This window comes from Electrona antarctica (genome assembly GCF_951216825.1).
Source record: "Electrona antarctica genome assembly, chromosome: 6".
In the NCBI taxonomy this organism is placed as follows: domain Eukaryota; kingdom Metazoa; phylum Chordata; class Actinopteri; order Myctophiformes; family Myctophidae; genus Electrona; species Electrona antarctica.
In genome coordinates, this window is record NC_136811.1 from 24,002,556 (window position 1) to 24,024,791 (window position 22,236).

Here is a 22,236-nt window from a genome sequence, read left to right on the forward strand (position 1 = left end):
AAATACCCTCCATAGACAATGACACTGAAATACCTCCCCATAGACAATGACACTGAAATACCCTCCATAGACAATGACACTGAAATACCTCCCCATAGACAATGACACTGAAATACCCTCCATAGACAATGACACTGAAATACCCTCCATAGACAATGACACTGAAATACCTCCCCATAGACAATGACACTGAAATACCCTCCATAGACAATGACACTGAAATACCTCCCCATAGACAATGACACTGAAATACCCTCCATAGACAATAACACTGAAATACCCTCCATAGACAATGACACTGAAATACCTCCCCATAGACAATGACACTGAAATACCATCCATAGACAATAACACTGAAATACCCTCCATAGACAATGACACTGAAATACCCTCCATAGACAATAACACTGAAATACCCTCCATAGACAATGACACTGAAATACCTCCCCATAGACAATGACACTGAAATACCCTCCATAGACAATAACACTGAAATACCCTCCATAGACAATGACACTGAAATACCATCCATAGAGTCATAGACAATGACACTGAAATACCCTCCATAGAGTCATAGACAATGACACTGAAATACCTCCCCATAGACAATGGCGGAGGGGCGGCGTCTCTACCGAACTTAATTGAGCCACGTGAAGGACCGCCGAGCGAGGCGCTAGCCAAGCGAGTCGCCGTGCTGAGAGTTGCGAAGTTCGGTAGAGCAGACTCAGCCCCGTCCGAGGGCACAGAATAGTAAATAATATAAAACCCGAACTCACCCAGCCTGAACCAGCCACGGTGAAATTGCACTTCCGTGTTTGTGAAAGCCACGCCTCCGCCAAAAACTATTATATATGAACAGACTTTTGTGTCTTTTAGTCGTTTATCTACGGAATTGCAATTTCGTACATACTGTATATACTATTTTCTGTGCGATCAGGCTGGCATTCCATATACCACATAGACACTGAACATACATCACAATCCATAAGCCACTTTATAATCACAGATACCCATAACAGAACTACAGTAGATACCACATATAGTAGCTACAATCCATAAATCACATTTATAATCACAGAATCACCCATTACAGAACTAATGCCACAGGGAGGAGGCCGGGGATGTGGAGGGAATTTGAACGCTAAACAACCACAGATTCAGCTAGTATGTAGACTGAGGACAGAGTAGTGACTGCTTAAAAGGGAACACCTGATTGAATGTGGGCGTGACTTGAGTGAGTTAGCTGGCAGTGAGACAGTGTTTCCAGACCTGGGCAGACAGGCGCGGCCGTTTTTCGCTGTCTGCCGCGGCACATTGCTGCGTCGGCCAGATTCCCGGAAAAGCTTTCCCCAGCCGCATTCTGCCGCGTGGGTGGAGCTTCATTTCCATCCACCAGCTGTCTAAAAACCCGGAAGAGACTCCGGCAGACAGCGGAAAACGCCTGTCTGCCAAGGTCTGGCAACAGCTAATGAGAGTGAAGGGAGTTGACATGGAGACAGCTGATTTAAAGAAGCAGAATTAATTGCTGATAGAGAATGAAGGGGGGATTATATAATAAACCTTCTGACTTCTGTGTCTCAATGAACTATCGTTTGATTTTGTCTGAAAGCTGTTCTGCAAATATAGCCTACTTAGTCGCATGGGTGAGTGTGTAGACAATGGATTTTGATCTTGTATTTTAATTAAAATTGAATGGTTAGACAAAGTCAGAATCAAAGATTTCTCTGTTTGACTGTTTATCTTGAGTACATACGGTACAGTATAATGCGTTGACTCATGTATAATGCGTAATGTTGACTCAAGAGTTCATAAAATAAGCATACAAATTGCTCAGGGAAATATGTGTGGGACTGATGCAAGAACACCAGCTGTTTGACAATGGCTGAAATGCCCAGGGTTGAATTTGTAAAAAATCTGAGTGGGGGACCTTTTCTTCACTTAGACCTTAGTAGTCATAACAGGTCACATTGCGACATGTTGTGAGCTTGTAGTTCTGCTATTTTCACTATTGTTATTTAGTTAAATATATTGAAAAATGTGGACATGTGTCTAAAAAGTGTCCAAAATAGGGACTCCAGGGGGATTAGCATATCTATTGTTTAATTATTTGGTTAAATGAATTGTGATATAAACAACAGTCTCAGAGAGAGAGAGAGAGAGAGAGAGAGAGAGAGACACGTCAAAAGCAGATGCATGTATTTCCCCCCATCCCCCCAAAAAACCAGACACTTCCAAATAGGATTCCAGTTATGTATTCCAATTACTTTTTTGTGTGGCTTTTTGGCTATTCATTCAGTGTAACAGGCTCCTATTGCTCATTTTGGTCCAGCCAACAGACTGTGAGTAGTGGCTAGAAGCGATACTTCCTCACGTGCCAATGTACTCTCTGAAATGTCCACATTCCTGCTAATTTATGTTGTGTCTGCATCTGATTGATGCCAAGCTTATAGCTGTTATGTTTGTAATGGTGACAATTAAGAAATGATGCATGTTCGCATTGGCAACACTGCCTGTTTTTAGAGGCTGTGTTGCTTTTTTCTGGTGGGTTTAATTAGCATGAGTATGATTATCAATGGGTGTGTTGCAGGTGGTTAAATCATGACAATCAAATGACTCACTTTTCATTACCTTTAAAAAGGATCCCTGGCTAATACGCCGTATATGCCTCATATAAAAACAAGTTCATCTTTCACTCAATAGTGACAACTCCCGTTGCAAGTTGATTTGTCCATGTGTGGTCAAGCCCTATGGAATGTAAAATGCATGTGCTAATAAAAAATATTTAAAATATTGCTTTGATGCTCATGCTTAATACTTAGGAAGTATAGTAGCACATGCATTCCATACATTCCATAGGGCTGGACCACACATGGACATAATGACATCATCAACGACAGGGTGGTCCCTATTGATTGAAAGAACTATTTCTAAAACAAATATAATATTTAAGGTGTTTTTAATTTAAGTTATTGTCAAAGTAATATGAGAGAGAGAGAGAGAAATGTCAATGTCAATATACAGTACAGTTTGGTAGTATAAAACAGTAAAAGTAGCCTTAAAAACACATGGTAGGATACCACTGGGACTTTATGCAATATCCCGGGGGCCTTTGTCTCATGGCTCCCTGTCCCTTCCTCCTTCTCAACTGGCCTGCATGTTTTTATAAATCCTTTAAGTAAAGCATATCTCCTTGGATTTCAACTCAGTAGGGATTTGGCTTTCTTTTTCTTATGGTCATATTGATTTTATTATGTTATTGTTGGTTGTTAATTTGACACTGGTTCCGCTGTTCACTTTGATAGCCATGGATGACTGTTGTTGGAAGTGATTGGGTGAGAGGGGTCGTCAGTGTGGTAGGGAGCGCTCCGCTGTATTCATTGTAGCCGGGGGACGAGGATTTACTATCGGGTCGCAACTTGGACGTTGCAAGTGAACTTCGCAACGTTCGACACGGCAACTTGCTCGCTTTAGCTCGCTCGGTGGTGTCTCTCATGGCTCAAGTTAGCTTGAGACAGCGCCCCTCCGTTGCAGTCTAAAACTATAGGGCGAAAGTCCCTCCCAAAGCAGGGCAAAACACTGTCATGTTGGAAGTATAGGAAGCCCCTTCCTGGTTCTCTCCCCAAAAGCCAGTGGGATTTTTGCCTTCGATTTTGCATTATTGCTGATAATTTGCTCTCTGGCAAATAAACTCTCAAACATACACATTTAGTTCTGCAAGATAATCTTCACAACCAGTTTTATGACTTTATGATGCTTAAAATGTATTTACGAGTAGTACAAAGCTATCGCTAAGAACAAACTACACCATATGTCTTGAATTTCACCACCACAAATGTGTGTTCCGCATGATGACTTGTAAGTCCCCTGACAATGTCTGTAGTCACTTGTGAAGTGGGTTGGTTATTTTATGTCATAGAACAAAACATGAAAATCCATCCAACATTATTTCCAGCATTTAACCAAAAACCCATTCAAAACCCGCCCGTGTGATTTCTGGTCTAGAGGGGGCGGATTCAAACGCCCCTCTGCACTGTTGGTTAGCAAAATAGACTTTTCCTGACTCGTTTGCACAGGCTTTTTTTTCTTTTCTTCTGCAAACAACACGCCTGTGGTTCCCGAGGCTAAGGGAATACAATCTTTTCCAGTCTATTGCCATAATGTTTTATACAAAAATAAACATTCTAAAACGGTTAATACTTGATTCTGAGTGGCTGGTTTCTGATTAGACCACATACTAAATCTCACAATAATCTACACCTTAAATCAGTTCATATCAATCCCAGATGTGCATTATTTCTTTCCACCGTGCTGCAGCTGAACTCATAGAGTATATAAAAGGATAGAGACTGAACTGGCGCGAAGCTCCGCCCCCCCAGCTATTCATGTCATTGGAAGTTGCTCAGTGGCGTTTTGAAGCACCCGGAAGACTGCCGGAAGTACCGTCTCAGAACGTCTACTTCCGCATTTGACCACCAAATGTTGGTGGTCAAATGCGGAAGTGCAACCGAGCTCTCAATGTTAAAGCCCAGCTGCACGGGATTTCCCGGTCATGAATCCACGGGTCCGCCTGTAGTCCCTCCTCCTACCACTAGGGAGGAGAGCTTCAACGTTGAATAGCCTCACTGGCCCCTTGGCTGAACTAGGTAAAGCGCTTGATTTCCTTTCCAGCCTGCATGGCCAGCATGCATGCTCCGAAGCACCGCCCGCGCTCATAGGACAGTGAATGAGCACCGCCCGCGCTCATAGGACAGTGAATGAGCTCCGGGCTGGCATGTGAAGCACCGCCCGCGCTCATAGGACAGTGAATGAGCTCCGGGCTGGCATGTAAAGACAGCAAGCACCTAGAGATGCTCCGATCGATCGGTGGCCGATTTAAAAACAAAGCTGTGATGTTTACAACCAAAATAATGTCATTCTTCTTTTCAAAATCTTTTTATTCAGGTTTTTGTAACAGTAGCCCAGGGGCAAGTATTAAACAGACATATAAAATGTAAAAATAAAACTCAATCCCCTATCCCACCCTCCCCCCACCCACAATCCCAAGGATAATAATGTGTCATTCTAATTAAGCACCCGGTCCGAAACGAACTGAGTATAATTCAAATGTATTTAGACCCGGTCCAAATCTAGACCCATAACATCACCACGGTATTCAGATTTAGCCTCACGTTTAGCCTCAGTTTAGCCATGCATTTTAAGTCACCTCCTCCTTGGCTCCTCGGCTTCTCCCCCCACCTCACTCACAGTGTTCTGCTCGCGCAGTCAGACGGAGAATATTTTCGCCGTCCATCCCCTCAGATCATGTCAATAAACAATAACATGCTCCACAGTCCACACAGATACCGTTCCAACTTGCATCTTTCCTTTGGCTTTTGTTTGCGTTTCACCTCGCAAAAAAATATTCCAGATTTATCTAACACTAGTGTTGTTTCTCTATGTATTTGTTTGACAATTTTTTACGTAAACACAGCCTGTGGCTGGACTGCCTGAGTAAACAAGGAAGGGTCTCTTCCTGCTGAGAAAAAAGTGTAACTTTCTCTAGTGCATTATTTTTTACTGCTCTTACTGTTCAAGAACTATGATTTTTATGTTGCCATATTTGTAACCCTTTTAGAAAAGCAATAAGCCACGCGAGGTCCCATGTTAGCTGTGTTTTATAATGTCTGAGAGGGTTGGAGGCATTTGACTTTGCGTCGTGCCTCACTACGCCTCTCAGCCATTATAAAAGGTAACCTGACACCTATTGCTTTAGTAGTGTTTTAGTGTTTATGTGTTAGAATAAAATAAAAAACTCTCTGCACGTTACGAGAAGAGAGGATGAAGGGAATAAACATCAGGCTGTCAAAAGTTGTGTAGTGGAAGGTGTGTACAGTATGTTGTATACCCACGTATAATGTGTTACTTGTACATCATAGGTTTAGCATTGACATCAAGAGCAGGGCTTGACATTAAGGCTTGTCTGCTTGTCCGGGAAGTTATGATATGTTCAGTCCTGCACTCATTCCGGGCCCCTCACCGGAGAGAATGTCGTCCGTATTTTACTAAATATACGTTTTCTGCCAGAACTTTCAAATGAATATGAAACTAGTCCCCAAAACGACTCCAAGCCTTAGGAATTAATTATTGGGTGAGTACACATGCAGTGATACAAGTTTAAATGCCGACAAGGTCAGTCTGCTAACCATGCATAGAAACGATCTATGGCTGTTTTTGGAATACATGAAATGTATATTAGATCACAGACATTCTAGGGCTATCAAATAATATTCAAACATGTATTCCCCAAAACCAACATACAGTTAGTTGATTGTCTCCACCAGGCCGAAGGCATGGGGAGAGAGTATGTTTTGCACTCCGTCCGTGTGTGTGTGTGTGTGTGTGTGTGTCCTTCCTTCCGTCCGTTATCAGCTAATCTCCGCCACCGTTGGCCCGATCCATGCCAAACTGTGCACACACACTCCATGGATGCCAACGATGAACCTCTGCCCCAAATATTCCTCAACGGCCTGTTATAGCGCCACCATGAGGCCGATTTAGGCAAAACACATTTCTGTAGATTACCCGTACACATTTTATCCATACATCACACAATTCGGTATACACTATCTACATAGTCATGTGATCAACACGGATCTGCACCATTTCCCATCTTCTATCCTGATTGGCTAATATTGGCTTCCAAAGCTCACATGATTGGTCCGTTTCGAACAAAATGCCACAAATCACAAACAGTGTGCAATTTCCGTGAAATTATACACGCACATTTCCACTAGGCCGAGGACGACATGCCACTCATTCTTTTCCAAATCAGCCTTATGGTGGCGCTATAACAGGCCAATTCCTGTTTTTAGCTATAACTGCATCAATCTGTATACAACTTATGTATGCGCACTCCCTAGAGGCCATGGAAAAACATTTTCCCTGCATCCCTCTACATCTGCCGGTTATAGCGCCACCATGAGGCCGATTTCTGCAAAACACATTGCTTACCGGTATGTTAGTCGCACAGATTGTATCCAAATCTCACGCAAATCGGTACACATGATCTCTGTAGTCATGTGATCAAGACGAGTCTGTTGGATTTCTCAGATTCTACACTGATTGGCTAACATTGCCTTCCAAAGTTTTCAGGAGTGGCCCGTTTCGTTCAAAATGCTGCACATGTCCTGCTCATCCAGAATTCTATCCTCAGAGATGCTATGAGTGATCTGGCTCTGCATTTCCTCAACAAAATGAAGACAATTGTTGCAAAAAACAAAAAAACAAAAAAACATGTTTATATTACTCCTAAACATTTTGCCAAACACAGTCATATCCTCCTGGTGGAGACCTGTGCCCAGAAGGGCACTTTTTCTAGTTTAAAATGTATTTGTGTGTGCTCGTTCTCCGGACAAGTGACGTTTGTGTCCGGACAAGTGAATGGGAAATTTACAAGTGCCATGTCAAGACCTGAAGAGGCTACATATTCGGAACATTTGAAACGGTTTCAATACTCATTTATCGAGAACACTGTGTGTTCTCAATCTCATATAACTCTTCTCATTTCAGACTTGAGGAAAAGTAAAGTAAAAACCTGCATTTTTCTTGCTTCAATAGCAACACACCGGCCACACACATAGACATAGACACAGACGCACGCACGCACGCACGCACGCACGCACGCACGCACGCACGCACGCACGCACGCACGCACGCACGCACGCACGCACGCACGCACGCACGCATGCACACACACACACACACACACACACATAGAGCAGCCATGCAATTCATTCGTTCACAGTGCTTTTCTCCACAGTGGACTAGTTTAGAGTCTCTTCTGAGTTTTACACATGCTGCTGTTAGTTTCCTGCACACGGACCACCTTGATTTGTTTTTGAACATTTGAAATTGAACGTGTCTATCTGGAGTCTTCATGTGGCCTCTCCTGAACGTGTCTATCTGGAGTCTTCATGTGGCCTCTCCTGAACGTGTCTATCTGGAGTCTTCATGTGGCCTCTCCTGAACGTGTCTATCTGGAGTCTTCATGTGGCCTCTCCTGAACGTGTCTATCTGGAGTCTTCATGTGGCCTCTCCTGAACGTGTCTATCTGGAGTCTTCATGTGGCCTCTCCTGAACGTGTCTATCTGGAGTCTTCATGTGGCCTCTCCTGAACGTGTCTATCTGGAGTCTTCATGTGGCCTCTCCTGAACGTGTCTATCTGGAGTCTTCATGTGGCCTCTCCTGCTGCTCAGATTCTCTGGCTGATGTCACACAGTCACAGTCCATCATCCCCTCACTGAAGATCAATACCTTGAAATACTTGTATTCCTTCACTTGTGGTATAAGGACTGGGCAATTCACCAATTTCCTGCTGAGAACCATGGCCTCAGATTTAGATATGTTGATCCTCATCGCAGCTGCTTCACAAATTGCAGCAAACTGATCCAGTGAGTGTTGAAGGTCACAGCCCAAATGCTCAAAAGCTCCCATATTAGGGGATTTTTCATTTTTCATTTTTGTCTACTCCCTATTTCAAACATTACATGAGAAAATTAAGAAAATGTTAAATGGTGCCAAACAGAACCTGGCAGGGTGCTTGCTGCTTACTGTAATAATCTTTTTGACCAATCAGTAAGGCATTTTCACGAAGGAGAAATATACCGTCTTTAATGCATAGTATGCTTTCAATATTCTCTGTGCTTCATGATGCACATCAGTTTCATTGGATACACTTTGTCTTGTGTGGGTTAGAATGCATTAAAAAACATGCTGAAATGTAGTTTTCAGCTTCAGGGATTCATACCAAAGTGAAACAGACTAGCATTAACATAAAGTGGGGTTGTGTGATTTTGGAGATGTACATCTGGGTGGGTACGCTTCTGCCAACTGAAGAGTGCCAGAAATAACAATGGACAATCTCCAAGCAGACAAGAGGCGGACAGTGTAAATCGTGTTCCTCCTTGACCCCAAAATTGCAGTGTGCTGCTGATTTGCAAACAACATACCCCCCATAGTTCCTCTCCTCCTACACCGGTGCTCTCAAAAGGCCTTTGTTACTCAGTGTCCTATGCTTGTGTTTTTACCAAGTGCATTAGTGATGTTGCCCAAAAGCATCGCTGCAGGGGCCTGCAGGGTTAAGCTGGCACCAGACAGCATGTTCTTCCTTTTGGAATCATGATGAGCAGTGTCATTCCCCCGCCATACCACACAGAATCTTTCCACATAATTTCTTGCTCTCTACCACCACCAGGGCGTACGTTTAACATACGTCGATTTGGGAACAGTCAACAACCTAACCGAACAATTTGTCCCTATGGATCTTTTGTAATCTAATGGGCCTTTATCCAACTCAGCGATAAAACCCCAATGATTTCCAAGGCAAACTCTGGCAAGAGTCTAGAAATTAAAACAATAGGGTAGAAAGTGCTGATCAAATTTTGGTGTGGTAAAAGTGATTATCTATGCATTAAACTGTCAGGAGTGTATTTTAAATACACTTTATATAGACTTTATTCACAGGTCAGTGTGATTCTCATGTTGGTGTAACATGAGGCAATGATGAAGCCATTGCATTATTCAGTGCACTGTATAATGGCTCAGAAACGCTAACAACACTGCTAACCTTTTTGACTCTGTATTCATGTCAGTATAATGCAGAATAATTATACAATCAATTAATGGTAGAATTGCAGTTGAAAAGATAATTGCCCATACCTGTACTCAGCAGTACAGCTATAGCTAAACTACAGCTCAGCAATATTGCATAAGGTGCTGTGTTTTTGCAAAAACAGACTAGCCTGTGCAATTTTTCTGTGCAGTGCAAAGCAATTTACGGAGTGGTATCTATGCCATTTATGGGATATACGGTAAAATATGGTAGATTTAGAATATTTACAATCTGTGGTCACATTAATCTTCACTACTCCAGCACAAAACACAAAAACACTTAGTTCTTAGACTTGAAATATTGAAAATTATTATTTCATAACAGCTACCCAGATTTAGCACTCTCTCTGCGATTACTAAAACAGTGCTTAAACACCCACATTCATCTTCACACAGTAAAATACTCTGTGTTCATTTATCCATTTCCTAACTCGGAGTGTACAAAATGATATGTTTATGGGAAAATGCATAGGGAATTATTTCCTGGGCCTGTCGTCGTCATGAAAGGGGGCGGGACTGCAACGCTCTATCGATGCTAGAGGCTGCCTGAGCAAGACCCTTAACCTAGAACAGCTCCCCCATTGTGCCCATCTGAGCCATCTGAGCAGCCATCTGCTGCATACAAGTCCTTTCTCCTGCCCTGCTGCCCCTGCTGGGGACCAGAAAATAATCCCCACACCTGCTCAAGACTTCACAGTCTGTGAAGGCTATAGTTCACATTCACGCAGGGATGAAACAGTGATCCCAACTTTGAGTCTCTAGCCTCTGCATACTGATGATTTCAAAGCATAGATAATTCATCAAGGAATGAGACGCTGTGAGAGCAATAGAGCAAGCAAGTTTGATAGGAGTATGACAAGTCTCTCTCTCTCTCTCCCTCTCCCTCTCCCTCTCCCTCTCCCTCTCCCTCTCCCTCTCTCTCTCTCTCTCTCTCTCTCTCTCTCTCTCTCTCTCTCTCTCTCTCTCTCTCTCTCGGCACATTACATATGCTGTGCTTGGTTTGGCCTTGGGCCAATTCTCTTATAATTCCACGAAAAAAGACAACATTTCCTCGAAGCTAGAAGTTTGTAAATGATGTGCATATGTCACCTGTTAGTCTGGTATTGTCACGACCCCTGAAAAATGACATCCAAATACCACATCATACATCCCAGGTTAAGTGTTTCATAATAATAGTTTGTAGGTTTTCTGCTGGATATATTTAGATCTTCAGTTGTAAACACAGAGGGTGGTTGGATGCACAATGTATCTGTTAAAGGGGGAACTGCGATATAGGCAAATATCTTTTCTATGCAGAGATACTGTACGCCTCTGAATACATGGATTTGGTACCAAGATAACACTATTTGCAGAAATGGCTTTATTTAAACATTCCTGCATGGGCTGGATTCTAATCTCAACTTTAAGCAGACATCTATTATCTCAGTGAATATAGCTGTGTGTATAAGAAGACCCTGCTGCTTCGCAAGAACCATGCAAGCAAGAACTTATCTTTGCCTCCAGACCTCCACACTGCAGCACATGTCAGGTCTCGAAAAGCAGCCTGCCTTATTATTGGCTTGATCCCCGCAGATCTGTGCTACAACTCACAGCTGTGTGACTGAGTGGTGTGACTCTTTGTCCTCGCCTCTGCTCACTCCGAGAGAAAGAGCATTCCAAACTCCCCACAGCTAACAAGTAACCCTGGCTGGCAAGTATTCCATAGTTTTCTTTTTTTTGATAGATGGATGGACGGCTAGACGGATGAATGGAATGCTAGCTCCAACTACTCCTGCACGCGCACGCATACATGCGCATCACACGCACACACTGCCCCAAAAACCTTTATTTCTGAGTTGCTGCTATCCAATGATTAGATGTAGCCTGTAGCCAGCTACACCATAAAAGGAGAACGAAGGAATAATAATCCAATGGGCTTCATCTCCTGGCCTATATGCAGACGTTGGAACCCCAACAGAACAGGTCACGTGATGTCAGAGGCTTTCAGAGCAACTGAAATTGCAGATGGTTATGTTAATCCCAACTAAGGCTCTGTCAAACAAAGTGATATTTAATTGGTTAATGATTTTTTTATATAAATTGCAGTGGCGATAACTTGCCACCAATGTTGATCATTGGGAATTGGAACAAAGAACACTGATTGGATTGAACATAATACAGTAACTCTCAGAAATGTTGTTTTCAATGCATCAGAAAACAAAACATAAAAACAACCTAAAATTGTCCCAAGGAAAGGAACAATGGCAGCAGCAGCAGGGCTGCCACCACTCACGGTGAGCAGCGAGTGTCTGCCACGTTGTTGTAGGGACAACCTTTATTCTCTGAAGGGTAGTGGGTCTTCAGCAAATACAGGTTGTCCCTATGACAACCTGGCAAACTCTTTTCCCTCCTGGCTTCCAAGCTGTGGAATGACCTACCTCCGTCAGTCAGGAATCAGGATTGTAGATTCACTCCCCATTTTACGCCGCAAAAGTTTGAAAACACTCCTCTTTATACATCATCTCATCCAATATAGCACTCCTTATTTATTTTGTGTCTGTACTGTACTTGGTGCGTTGAATCTGCAGTCCTGCTCCTGACTGAGATGGGGATGTAATTCCATAGTTTTGGAGCTTTGGCTAGGGTGTCGTACTGACGCAATATTACACGAGAGGGTGTGCGTTAGCATGATTATTGGCACACCAGTGACACACAGGAACGAGGCGGAGCCAAGTTCCGAAAGCATCACGGAACAGTTTTCTCTCTCAAAATAACAACCTTTCTGCGAGTCTGCTCTGCGAGACTCTGATCTGCACATCGGTGTGCTGCTATGCTTGTTTGAAGCACAGCCAGGTAGATAGTTATTTCAACCAATCTCATTGCTTCGTTGGAACTACCTGTTGTATAATAAAGGTTGGGTCAGACGTTCTCTTCTGTGTTTGCTGTTCAAAGTGTGCTGGGTGTAGGACTGGATCATATTCTGCAGGGGTGCCATCATGCCTTGTAGTCTAGGTCATCAACAGTTTTTGTTTTTACTTCAAGAACTGGAGAAGCATTAAATGTTGGAGGTTGAAGACCAGTTGTACTGTAGCTGTAGAGTGATCACTGCAATATGTGTCTGCTGACTGTCCAGGACCACTATAGTATAAGGTTCTTGGTAGTTTGAGTGGGTGTCACCAGGACTTCCCGAAGGAATAAGAGACGTTGTGATTTGTCTGTGTTGAGCTTGAGGTGGGAAGACACCACTGTGAGGTGTCAGCCAAACATGGAGAGATGCACACTTTAAGCTGCAAGGAAGAGGGATGGAAGGAGAGAAAACTGTGTTTTCATGTTATTCAGATTCATGCTGTTTACATTCCGTTCACAGATGCTACAAAATGTATGTTATTATAGATTTTCAGTTTGCTTGTACACAGATGTGAATTATGTTATTTCCTAGGTGTGATGTTTGCACATGTCAGTTGATTCAATCACCCTGTTGGCACAGTAAAATCGTGAGGGTTCATTTATCTCTATTTTTTTTTAAGTAACACTCTGGATTTTACTCTGTACACAAGCAGATTTAACATATTATGCTGTCAGTTGCTTTCAGCTATTGATATTTCAGTTGTGTGGAGAATCAAAACGTGCAATCCTTCCAATTTTATTACAAATTTCTTTCTCAGCCAAGTTCTGTGGAGATCCTGGTACCCCGGCCAAAGGAAGGAAGGAAGGGCGCAGTTTCATCTTCAAGTCCGAGGTGACATTTATCTGCAGCAGCCCATATGTCCTGGTGGGCTCCACAACACGTCTGTGTCAGGAGGACAGCACCTGGACTGGAACACAGCCTCGTTGTATAGGTACCACTGATTCATCTGGTCCAATTGGTCATGTTCAACGTGTCAGTGTATTATAATATTGCAAAGAATAGAACAACAACAATACTTCAGTAAATGAACACTCTGGATTTAACTATGGTGTTGGTTTGTTTCAAGGGCCATGAGGCATTGATATGTGAAAGTAAATACGGGGGCACTTGTATAATTTGAGGAAAAAACGAGTTTCCAAATGAATGTGATTATGTTAGATTTGCTGGTGTCATAAATGATACAAACAAAGGCGGACTTAATTAGAGCTGGTACAGTTGGGTGCCACCGATATTGTCCCTTATCATTTGACCCATTTAGGCCTGACCTCAACATTTAAAAAAATCCTTCTAAATCCTCCAGTTTTCTGAAATAAATATTTTCACGATTTTTCAAAAATAGCAGACCTACAAGCTCGTAGCGCGCCACTCGGTGGCGCGCTATGAGCTTGTAGATCTGCTATTTTTCAATAGCTAAATTATAACAATGTTTAAAACACCAAAAGGGGTTCCCGCCCAAAATGGATTAACTGTCATTTTGCGCAGATCACGCAAACCTCAGCAAAAAGAAAAGGACAATATCGATGGCCTCCAACTGTATACTGATATGCACTTGCATGACTGGAATTAAATAAATTATGCTGCTGAACAAAATTATTAAATTAGAGATGTACACAATGGAAACATTGTCTAAAAGTGTATCAAGAATCCATTCGTACACATTCAGAGTTAAATCAACACTCTAGATCTTCACTAGTCTGTGCATGATTGTCACCATGACTGAAACTACCATAAGAGACACTGAGGAATAGCTGAGCTCCCACGCGACAGTTACCCCACACACACACGCACGCACACACACGCACACACACACACACACACACACACACACACACACACACACACACACACACACACACACACACACACACACACACACACACACACAGGGGGGGGGGGGGGGGGGGGGGTTACATTATAAATAATACAAATAAACGGAACATACCTGACAGAATGTGGGTCTGATGTGTTTATTTTTTGATTAATCCCTATGGTATTGTCAATAGAAAAATACTTCTGTGGCCCAGGGGTAACGGGAGAGCCATGGATGTCACTCTTCAAGTTGTCCTCTCAGCACAAACATACTGTGGGAAAGGATGGGTAAAGAGGGTTAAAATGTCATCAGCTAAAATTAGGTTGCTGGCTATGGCCGGTTGTCACTGTCATTGTGCTTTTGAATTACTTCCAAACGGTCTGCACATTGTGGCAATGAGCCACAATGAAAACAAGAAATGATGGAGCTTGCAGGAAAACAAATTTCACCCACTGATTTACACCTGTAAGCCATAATGTGCGTGACAATACAAACTGATTGTGATTCCTGTTTCAGAGCCCTCCAAGACCACCTGTGAAAACCCAGGAACACCAGAACACGGCTTCATGAACTACACAACAGGCTTTAAGGTAAACTAGAAAAGTAGTTACAGTACAGTACAGTACAGTACAGTGCAGTGCAGTACAGTACAGTACAGTACAGTACAGTACAGTACAGTACAGTACAGTACAGTACAGTACAGTACAGTACAGTACAGTACAGTACAGTACAGTACAGTACAGATATTCTGTCAATAATGTCATTCAAACAACTTGGACAGACCAACCTCTGGTTTCTTCTGCATTCATGTTCCTGATGGTTTTTGATTCTTGATCACTTGACTGAAGTCCAATCTTAACTACTCTTAACTAGGGTTAGGGTTAGGGTTAGTTGTAGTTTTTTTAGGTAGAATCATCTAGGTAAAGGACATCATTTTCTGTTGTCTCCACTGGTGACTGTGGTCCATTTGTTTGGAAACCGTTACTGTAATTTAACGTTAAAAAAAAAGAAAAAAGAAAAAGGCATTTGTAAACAGACATCCAAACATTTCTAAAATGTTCAAAGTTTTTTCAAATTTTATGAGCTTGTAGATTGCCTATTTTCACTTTATAATTATTCCACTCTACTGGAACCATGACTATTATATTTTTTCCTAAAGCCTGCTACTGTTCTTTCCTTAATCCTGTGCCTGCCCACTCCTCTGGATTTCTCATCATTAGTCCGTTCCCGCAATGTTTTCAACCTGTCCCCGCCGGCAGTTTATTTTTATATATTTTTTATATTGTTTACCTCCCACCTCCAGCAAAGTACAGCCTGCTCCCGCAGTATGTTAATTGGAATCCAAATACGAACAGAAACACAGCATGAGAGAGATGGACAGGATTTTAGCATTTCAGCACCACGGACAGAGACACATTAGGCTGGACAAACTGCTGATCAGTATACAGTAACAATTTGATCTGTTTGTCGCAATAATATTTCAAAATTATGGTCTCGTCCTCCGCGAGACAATCAATGTCAATTAGTCACTAATTGAATTAACAAAATGTTCCTTAGGGGTCCACTTGGTTACATTTGGACACTAGGGCTGACTCACACTGCCCAGTCAGAAATGTACTTTGTGCTCTTTAGATACCTCAATAAAATTATGAGAAGAAGGTGTTTATGTGCTTGTTCATCCGGCTCTCATTGACTTAAAATGCATTCCATCAAACCTTCGGATCCAGTTTGCTTAGAATGTGACGTACATACTGTATCTGACCTCTCCTTCAATACTGGGTTATTCCCCAAACTCCCACGAGATTTCTTCTCTTCCTTCAGTACTCAAACATACATCATTCCGACCCGTGCAACATCTGAGAATAAATTCCAAATGAAGGCAAATTATTGGGTCTCCTGACAGTGATGGTTTTGATTTTAGAATATAATTAAATTCCCCATGGATTTGACAGTAATCGATGATACATTTCTACATGTATTACTTGATGTGCAGTTATCGAAAAATAATACATACATGATGTGGAGGCGTCAGGCTGGCCTGCACAGAGTGCATCGTTTTTGATAATACTGTACGTACGTATGTACTGTACTGTATATCAACACATTCCCATCAAAGATTGAAAGGTTAATATAAAATCCATGTTGTGTTCTAGGATAGCTTGTAGCTAATGTTGGCTTACATTACCGTCAATACAGTAGGCCTAAAGTCTGCAACTGTATTACTGTATTCATTTAGAACAATTTGGGCAAAAGTGGTGTGCGTGTGCGTGTGCGTGTGCGTGTGCGTGTGCGCGTGCGCGTGCGTGCGTGCGTGCGTGCGCGTGCGTGCGTGCGTGATTGAAATGTTTTGGAACAGGGACCATCGCCTATGCAAAGAAATAAAAATAGAACAAACAAAATTGAGCAGACCAGGCAGTATTTCTTTCACTGATGAGCTTTTCAGACGTGATGCTGGGGGGGTATATTGACATTTTCATCAGTGTATGTATTGACCCTCTTCTCTCCTGTCCTGTGCTTGTGGTGTTTGTGTTTGGCCAGGTGGGCAGCAGAGTGGAATTCCATTGCCAACAAGGCCACCTGCTGCAGGGCTCCACCACCAGGCTCTGTCTGCCAGAACTCACCTGGACAGGAACCCAGCCCACCTGTGTCCGTGAGTAATGGCTCATCTCTGCCTCTTAGCTGCTCTCTTTCTGTCTCCCACTGTCTCTCCTGTCTCCCACTGTCTCTGTCTCCCACTGTCTGTGTCTCCCACTGTCTCTCCTGTCTCCCACTGTCTCTGTCTCCCACTGTCTCCCACTGTCTCTGTCTCCCACTGTCTCTGTCTCCCACTGTCTCTCCTGTCTCCCACTGTCTCTGTCTCCCACTGTCTCCCACTGTCTCTGTCTCCCACTGTCTCTGTTTCCCACTGTCTCCCACTGTCTCTGTCTCCCACTGTCTCTGTCTCCCTCTGTCTCCCACTGTCTCTGTCTCCCACTGTCTCTGTCTCCCTCTGTCTCCCACTGTCTCCCACTGTCTCCCACTGTCTCCCACTGTCTCCCTCTGTCTCCCTCTGTCTCCCACTGTCTCCCTCTGTCTCCCTTTGTCTCCCACTGTCTCTCCTGTCTCCCACTGTCTCTGTCTCCCACTGTCTCTGTCTCCCTCTGTCTCCCTCTGTCTCCCACTGTCTCTCCTGTCTCCCACTGTCTCTGTCTGTCTCCCACTATCTCTCTCTGTTTCTCTCTCTCTCTCTCTCTCTCTCTCTCTCTCTCTCTCTCTCTCTCTCTCTCTCTCTCTCTCTCTCTCTCTCACCCACTTCTGTCACCCACTGTCTCTCTCTGTTTCTCTCTCTCTCTCTCTCTCTCTCTCTCTCTCTCTCTTTCTCTCTCTCTCTCTCTCTCACCCACTTCTGTCACCCACTGTCTCTCTCTGTTTCTCTCTCTCTCTCTCTCTCTCTCTCTCTCTCTCTCTCTCTCTCTCTCTCTCTCTTCTTTCCCACCGTCCCCCCACTCAATCCCCCATCCGTCCGTCCGTCCGTCTTTCCGTCCGTCTCCCATCCCCCCGTCCACCCGTCTCCCCATCTCTCCACAATGTGACATGTGACATGGCTGTCCACTACGTGGTTGTACCATGACAGTGTCCTTGTTTTCCCTCCATCCTTCATCATTCCTCTGCCATTTCTCAGTCGCTTCCATCCGTCTCTGCCATCGCCTCTGTCCCACATTGCACCCATATAGTTTCAATCAACCTGCCATTTTCAGTCACTCAGAGACTTCAGGTGTTGACAATGATTACAGTCATTCTGTCTCAACTGCCGGAACTGTTGACCTACACCAGTCCAAGGCCACAGTGAAGATAGATTTGTTTATTGTTCTTTCCCAACCTCATGCTGCACTTGAGAAATTATAGTTGTATTCCCCTGAAATGTTCTTTCATCTGTCAACAGATTATATTTTTTATTTTCACACACTCAAGAAATTGTGGTTCTTGGCTTTGAATCCAAAGTGTAGTCCTTTGAATGAATATACAGTTTTACATGTTGTCACCTACAGTACCTGCCATTACAATGTAGTTCCAGTCAGATTTTTGTTTAGTTTTTCCTCGCCATGTAAACACTTGATCTTTGGTCTGTATCATGGCAAGGGAATGTAAAAGATTTGATGTATTTTGTTATCTTCATTTCATAACAATCCAGATACCCAGAGGAATGTCCTGGGGCGATCTGAGCTGAGGCAGCATAAACGCTATAGCCTTCACAGACTTCCCAATGTTTTTGCTGCACTGCAGTGTGTGTGTGCGTGCGTGCGTGCGTGCGTGCGTGCGTGCGTGCGTGCGTGCGTGCGTGCGTGCGTGCGTGCGTGCGTGCGTGCACACCTATACCATAGTATGCAGAGTGTTTCTGAGTGTGTTGGGCCTGGGTCAAATTGGGATCATAAATCTTCTCAAATACCTTTTTGTATGATTGAAAGGTCTTGTTGTCTCTGACTGTGAAGCCACTTAACTTGATTCAAAACCACAAAATCCAGCCATCTGGCACTGATCATACAATTTAAAAAAAGTTTGGAGGATTGAACATATTGTGGATATGATGAGGACCAGTCAAAATTAACCACATAAACCCTTATTCCCTATTCTTGGCATATGACATATATCAGTGATGAGGCAATGTGACACGTTGTTGATGTTAAGCACAGCTAGACTCAAATCAGGTAATACATTATAATTTGCCAAGAGACAATACAACAGCAAGAAAGGTCATGGCTACTTTAAAAGCAGTAGCCACTATAACCAGATTTAAAAATAGTTTTTCTTTTAGATGAACACACCAAAGTTGAGGAAGGCATGAAAAGTTCAAGTTGTCTTTTTGGTTTCTGGCGTATTCAAATGAAACATTTACAGTACTTTGCGTTTCTGTCAGTTTGGTTTGTTTGGAATATGGAAATAAGCCTGCTGACTGACTGTGTGACTGCAGAATATAAACAATTAGCCACTTAACTTTGGAAACAATGCAATACTTGCAGTCTTTCTAAACAGTTGTCAGCCATACAAAATGAGTAAGTATTCATATTTTGCAGATGGTATTCAGCAGCGACTGTCAACTAGGCTGCTAGGCATATGGCTTTATGGGAAGTCTAAAGACACCTGGCAGGCCAGGAAACACTATAGTAAACATTAAATCAATATTTAGTTTACATGGGCCAGTGAGCTAAAATATCATCCTAATTATCTGCTAGTCAGGTACAAGACACATGATATGTGTCTCTGCCCTGCGGAAAACCATGCAGCTAGTAAGGAAGAACTACGGATTTACTCTGGGGAAATGGAGCTGTGAGGTTGTTCCTATGGTCATGTAGTGCTGCATGTAGAGCTTTGTCCACTTAACCATTGCTTGGTATACAGTAGCTGTCCATGTCTGGCTAACCTTGAGGACGAGCACAGGGAATAGGGATCCATCATTCGCTGTGCTTCCATCACCATCTGTCTCTGTCCATCTCCATCTACCTGAAGCACTATCAGAGGCATCGCATTGCATTTGAACTCAGAGTGAACACTGTTCGGAACGAAGTACAAGACTCTTTTGAGTCCTCTTGTAAGCTCATGAGTAAAAACTGGAGTGCTACTTCAAATTTTAATAAACATGGCACTCTATAACTTAAGTGAATGGGAGATGTGACATGACGTAGATTTGCGACATGTTCTTTGGGGACTTATGCTTCATCTGTATTCATGTTATGACTGTACAGCCTGCTTGGACATAATGCTGACAGAATGTCATTTTAAATGGGTTACTTGGAGAGGGTGCTGTGCTATTTTTGTTGCCAAACACTACTGTATGTATACAGTATCCAATGGTGCATCACACCAAACAGATAACATGAAATATCCTCATGAATCATGTATTCATCTCATTTCAAATGTTCCATGTAGCCACGTACCAAAGTCGGCAAACACTGTTTCATTTTCTCTGTTTGTCAATCTTTCAGTATGTTTACTGAATAAACATCTCAGATAGGAGGTGGTACACGCAAAACAACATGCAGCCTATTTTGTTGTGTTTGCTTACTTTTGATGCAGATATTATGTTCAAATGTCTCAGCCCTTTGGCCTTCCTCGGTTTGAAGTGAGCGAGAATGTTGTTGGCTGAATGTCAAGTGTGGACTATCTGCTTTCTCAACTTCATGTAGTGTATTACCATCCTTCTATATCCTACCATAAATACACCTGTAATATACAGTATAAAACTCCATCCACTTGTCCTCAATGGGTTGGCTTGGCAGTGCAGTCTAATCTTAAATTGCACATGGGTATTCAGTGTTGGCATAGTCTGGGACAAAGCTGATTTGTCCATTTCCCCAAATCTAAGGAAGACATAGTTGGGGGTTCACGAATCGACTAGTATGCATTAAAAAACATTTTAATAATATTCAAGATTGTGTCGTTATATCTTACTAGAGGTCAGAACCGACCGATATGTCTGAGTCATACACTGACACCACGGCGCGTAAACAGCGCCTTAAACTGTGACTCCGCCCACCACCGGGGGAAGTTGTGATTTGCGCTCGTTCACTGCAATGCAATTTGCGGCATTTTCAAAACAATATTGAGCAGAGCAGCGATTATCAAACGTATTTGCAATGCCATACGTTGAAAGATCTGTTGCCCGTGGACAAGGCACGCTACCTCCGCAAGTTAGATAGCATCGGCATAGATGTTTGTCCGTATGTGATTAAGGATTGGACCAAGTTGCATTGGCAGCCATAGAAAATTCTTACCCCAGGCTAAAACCGGATGTGATGTTTTTGGGCGTTCCTGTCTAGCGTGGTGTCAGTGTATAGTGTAGGGGACTATGTCAGAGTACCCATTGTACTTGGTGATTGATTAGCATATGCCCATAACCAGTATGCCCATATATGGCCATGTTGGATCGGCAGTTCTGGACAACTGGATATCCATAAATGCCCATATGGACATTATGGGTCGGGTCGGCGTTCTGAACGATCACATATCCTAACAACTCGGCGGTTGGCATTATAGTCACATGCCTATTATATATGGGTGTATCGTTTATGGCTATGTCTGAGTCAGAGATACTTCATGGGGTCTGCTCTGCATGTGAAAAATGCTCAAGTTAATTTCCTACAAATGGATGTCACCCGGTTTTCACTGAGAAGTGTTACTGAGTCGACATGGTTGCTACATACATACGTTCGGTATGAAATGTGTCAGGAGTTGAAGGCAATTTTATAATGTTGTCTGCTTCTCTTCATAGTATATGTCAGATAGAACAGAAAAGATTGGAATGACACTCAGGATGTCATGTCAATGACATCACAGATGTAGTTGAACCCCTGGCATTGCAAGTGCTTAATGCTCCTTAGAGGGAGGACACTCAGATAGAAGGCTTAATAGCCTTCTATCTGGTGTGCAGTGTCTTAGTCTCATCTGCAGTATAATGTCTAAGCACATGCATGCCCATACATTCTGTACGTACAAGGGCATGCTCACGTGCACTGAAATACACAGTCAAATATTGACATTGACAGGAGGTGTCTTTGCGGGAGGCAAGAGCGATTTACAGTTAGCTCAGCAAGCCTTATGCATTCCACCAATGACAACCCCCCCCCCCTCCCGCCACACACACCTCCTTGAGTCACACAGTCTCCTCTTCTTTGAAGGCCAGAAAGTGTCTTTCAACCTAGCTGTTTGCATCCACCGCTGCTAATGTCATTAAAAAACAGCATGAAGGGCCAATTTAGTGTCATGACAACTGTCTCCCATTTGACAGCTGGCAACTTGTTTGCTCTCCCACAAGTGGCAACATTATTCAGGATAGCTATTTTCTTATTGTCATCTATACCTCCATGCATGAATGTTTTGGTGTTCAATCAGGACCATTCAGGATCCTCTCAAAGAC

At 43.0% G+C, this 22,236-nt stretch overlaps 1 protein-coding gene across 1 annotated transcript in view; it reads left to right on the forward strand.

The window, feature by feature from the left end:
* The window catches only part of LOC306924819 (CUB and sushi domain-containing protein 3-like), a gene marked incomplete at both ends in the record, with an annotated part of 337,974 nt that overhangs the window by 308,754 nt on the left and 6,984 nt on the right, over positions 1-22,236 (forward strand). The window contains 3 exons of the mRNA XM_079503471.1: positions 13,293-13,466; positions 14,862-14,935; positions 16,884-16,995. Coding sequence (XP_079359597.1) covers positions 13,293-13,466; positions 14,862-14,935; positions 16,884-16,995 — 360 coding nt within the window. The remainder of the gene's footprint in view (positions 1-13,292; positions 13,467-14,861; positions 14,936-16,883; positions 16,996-22,236) is intronic.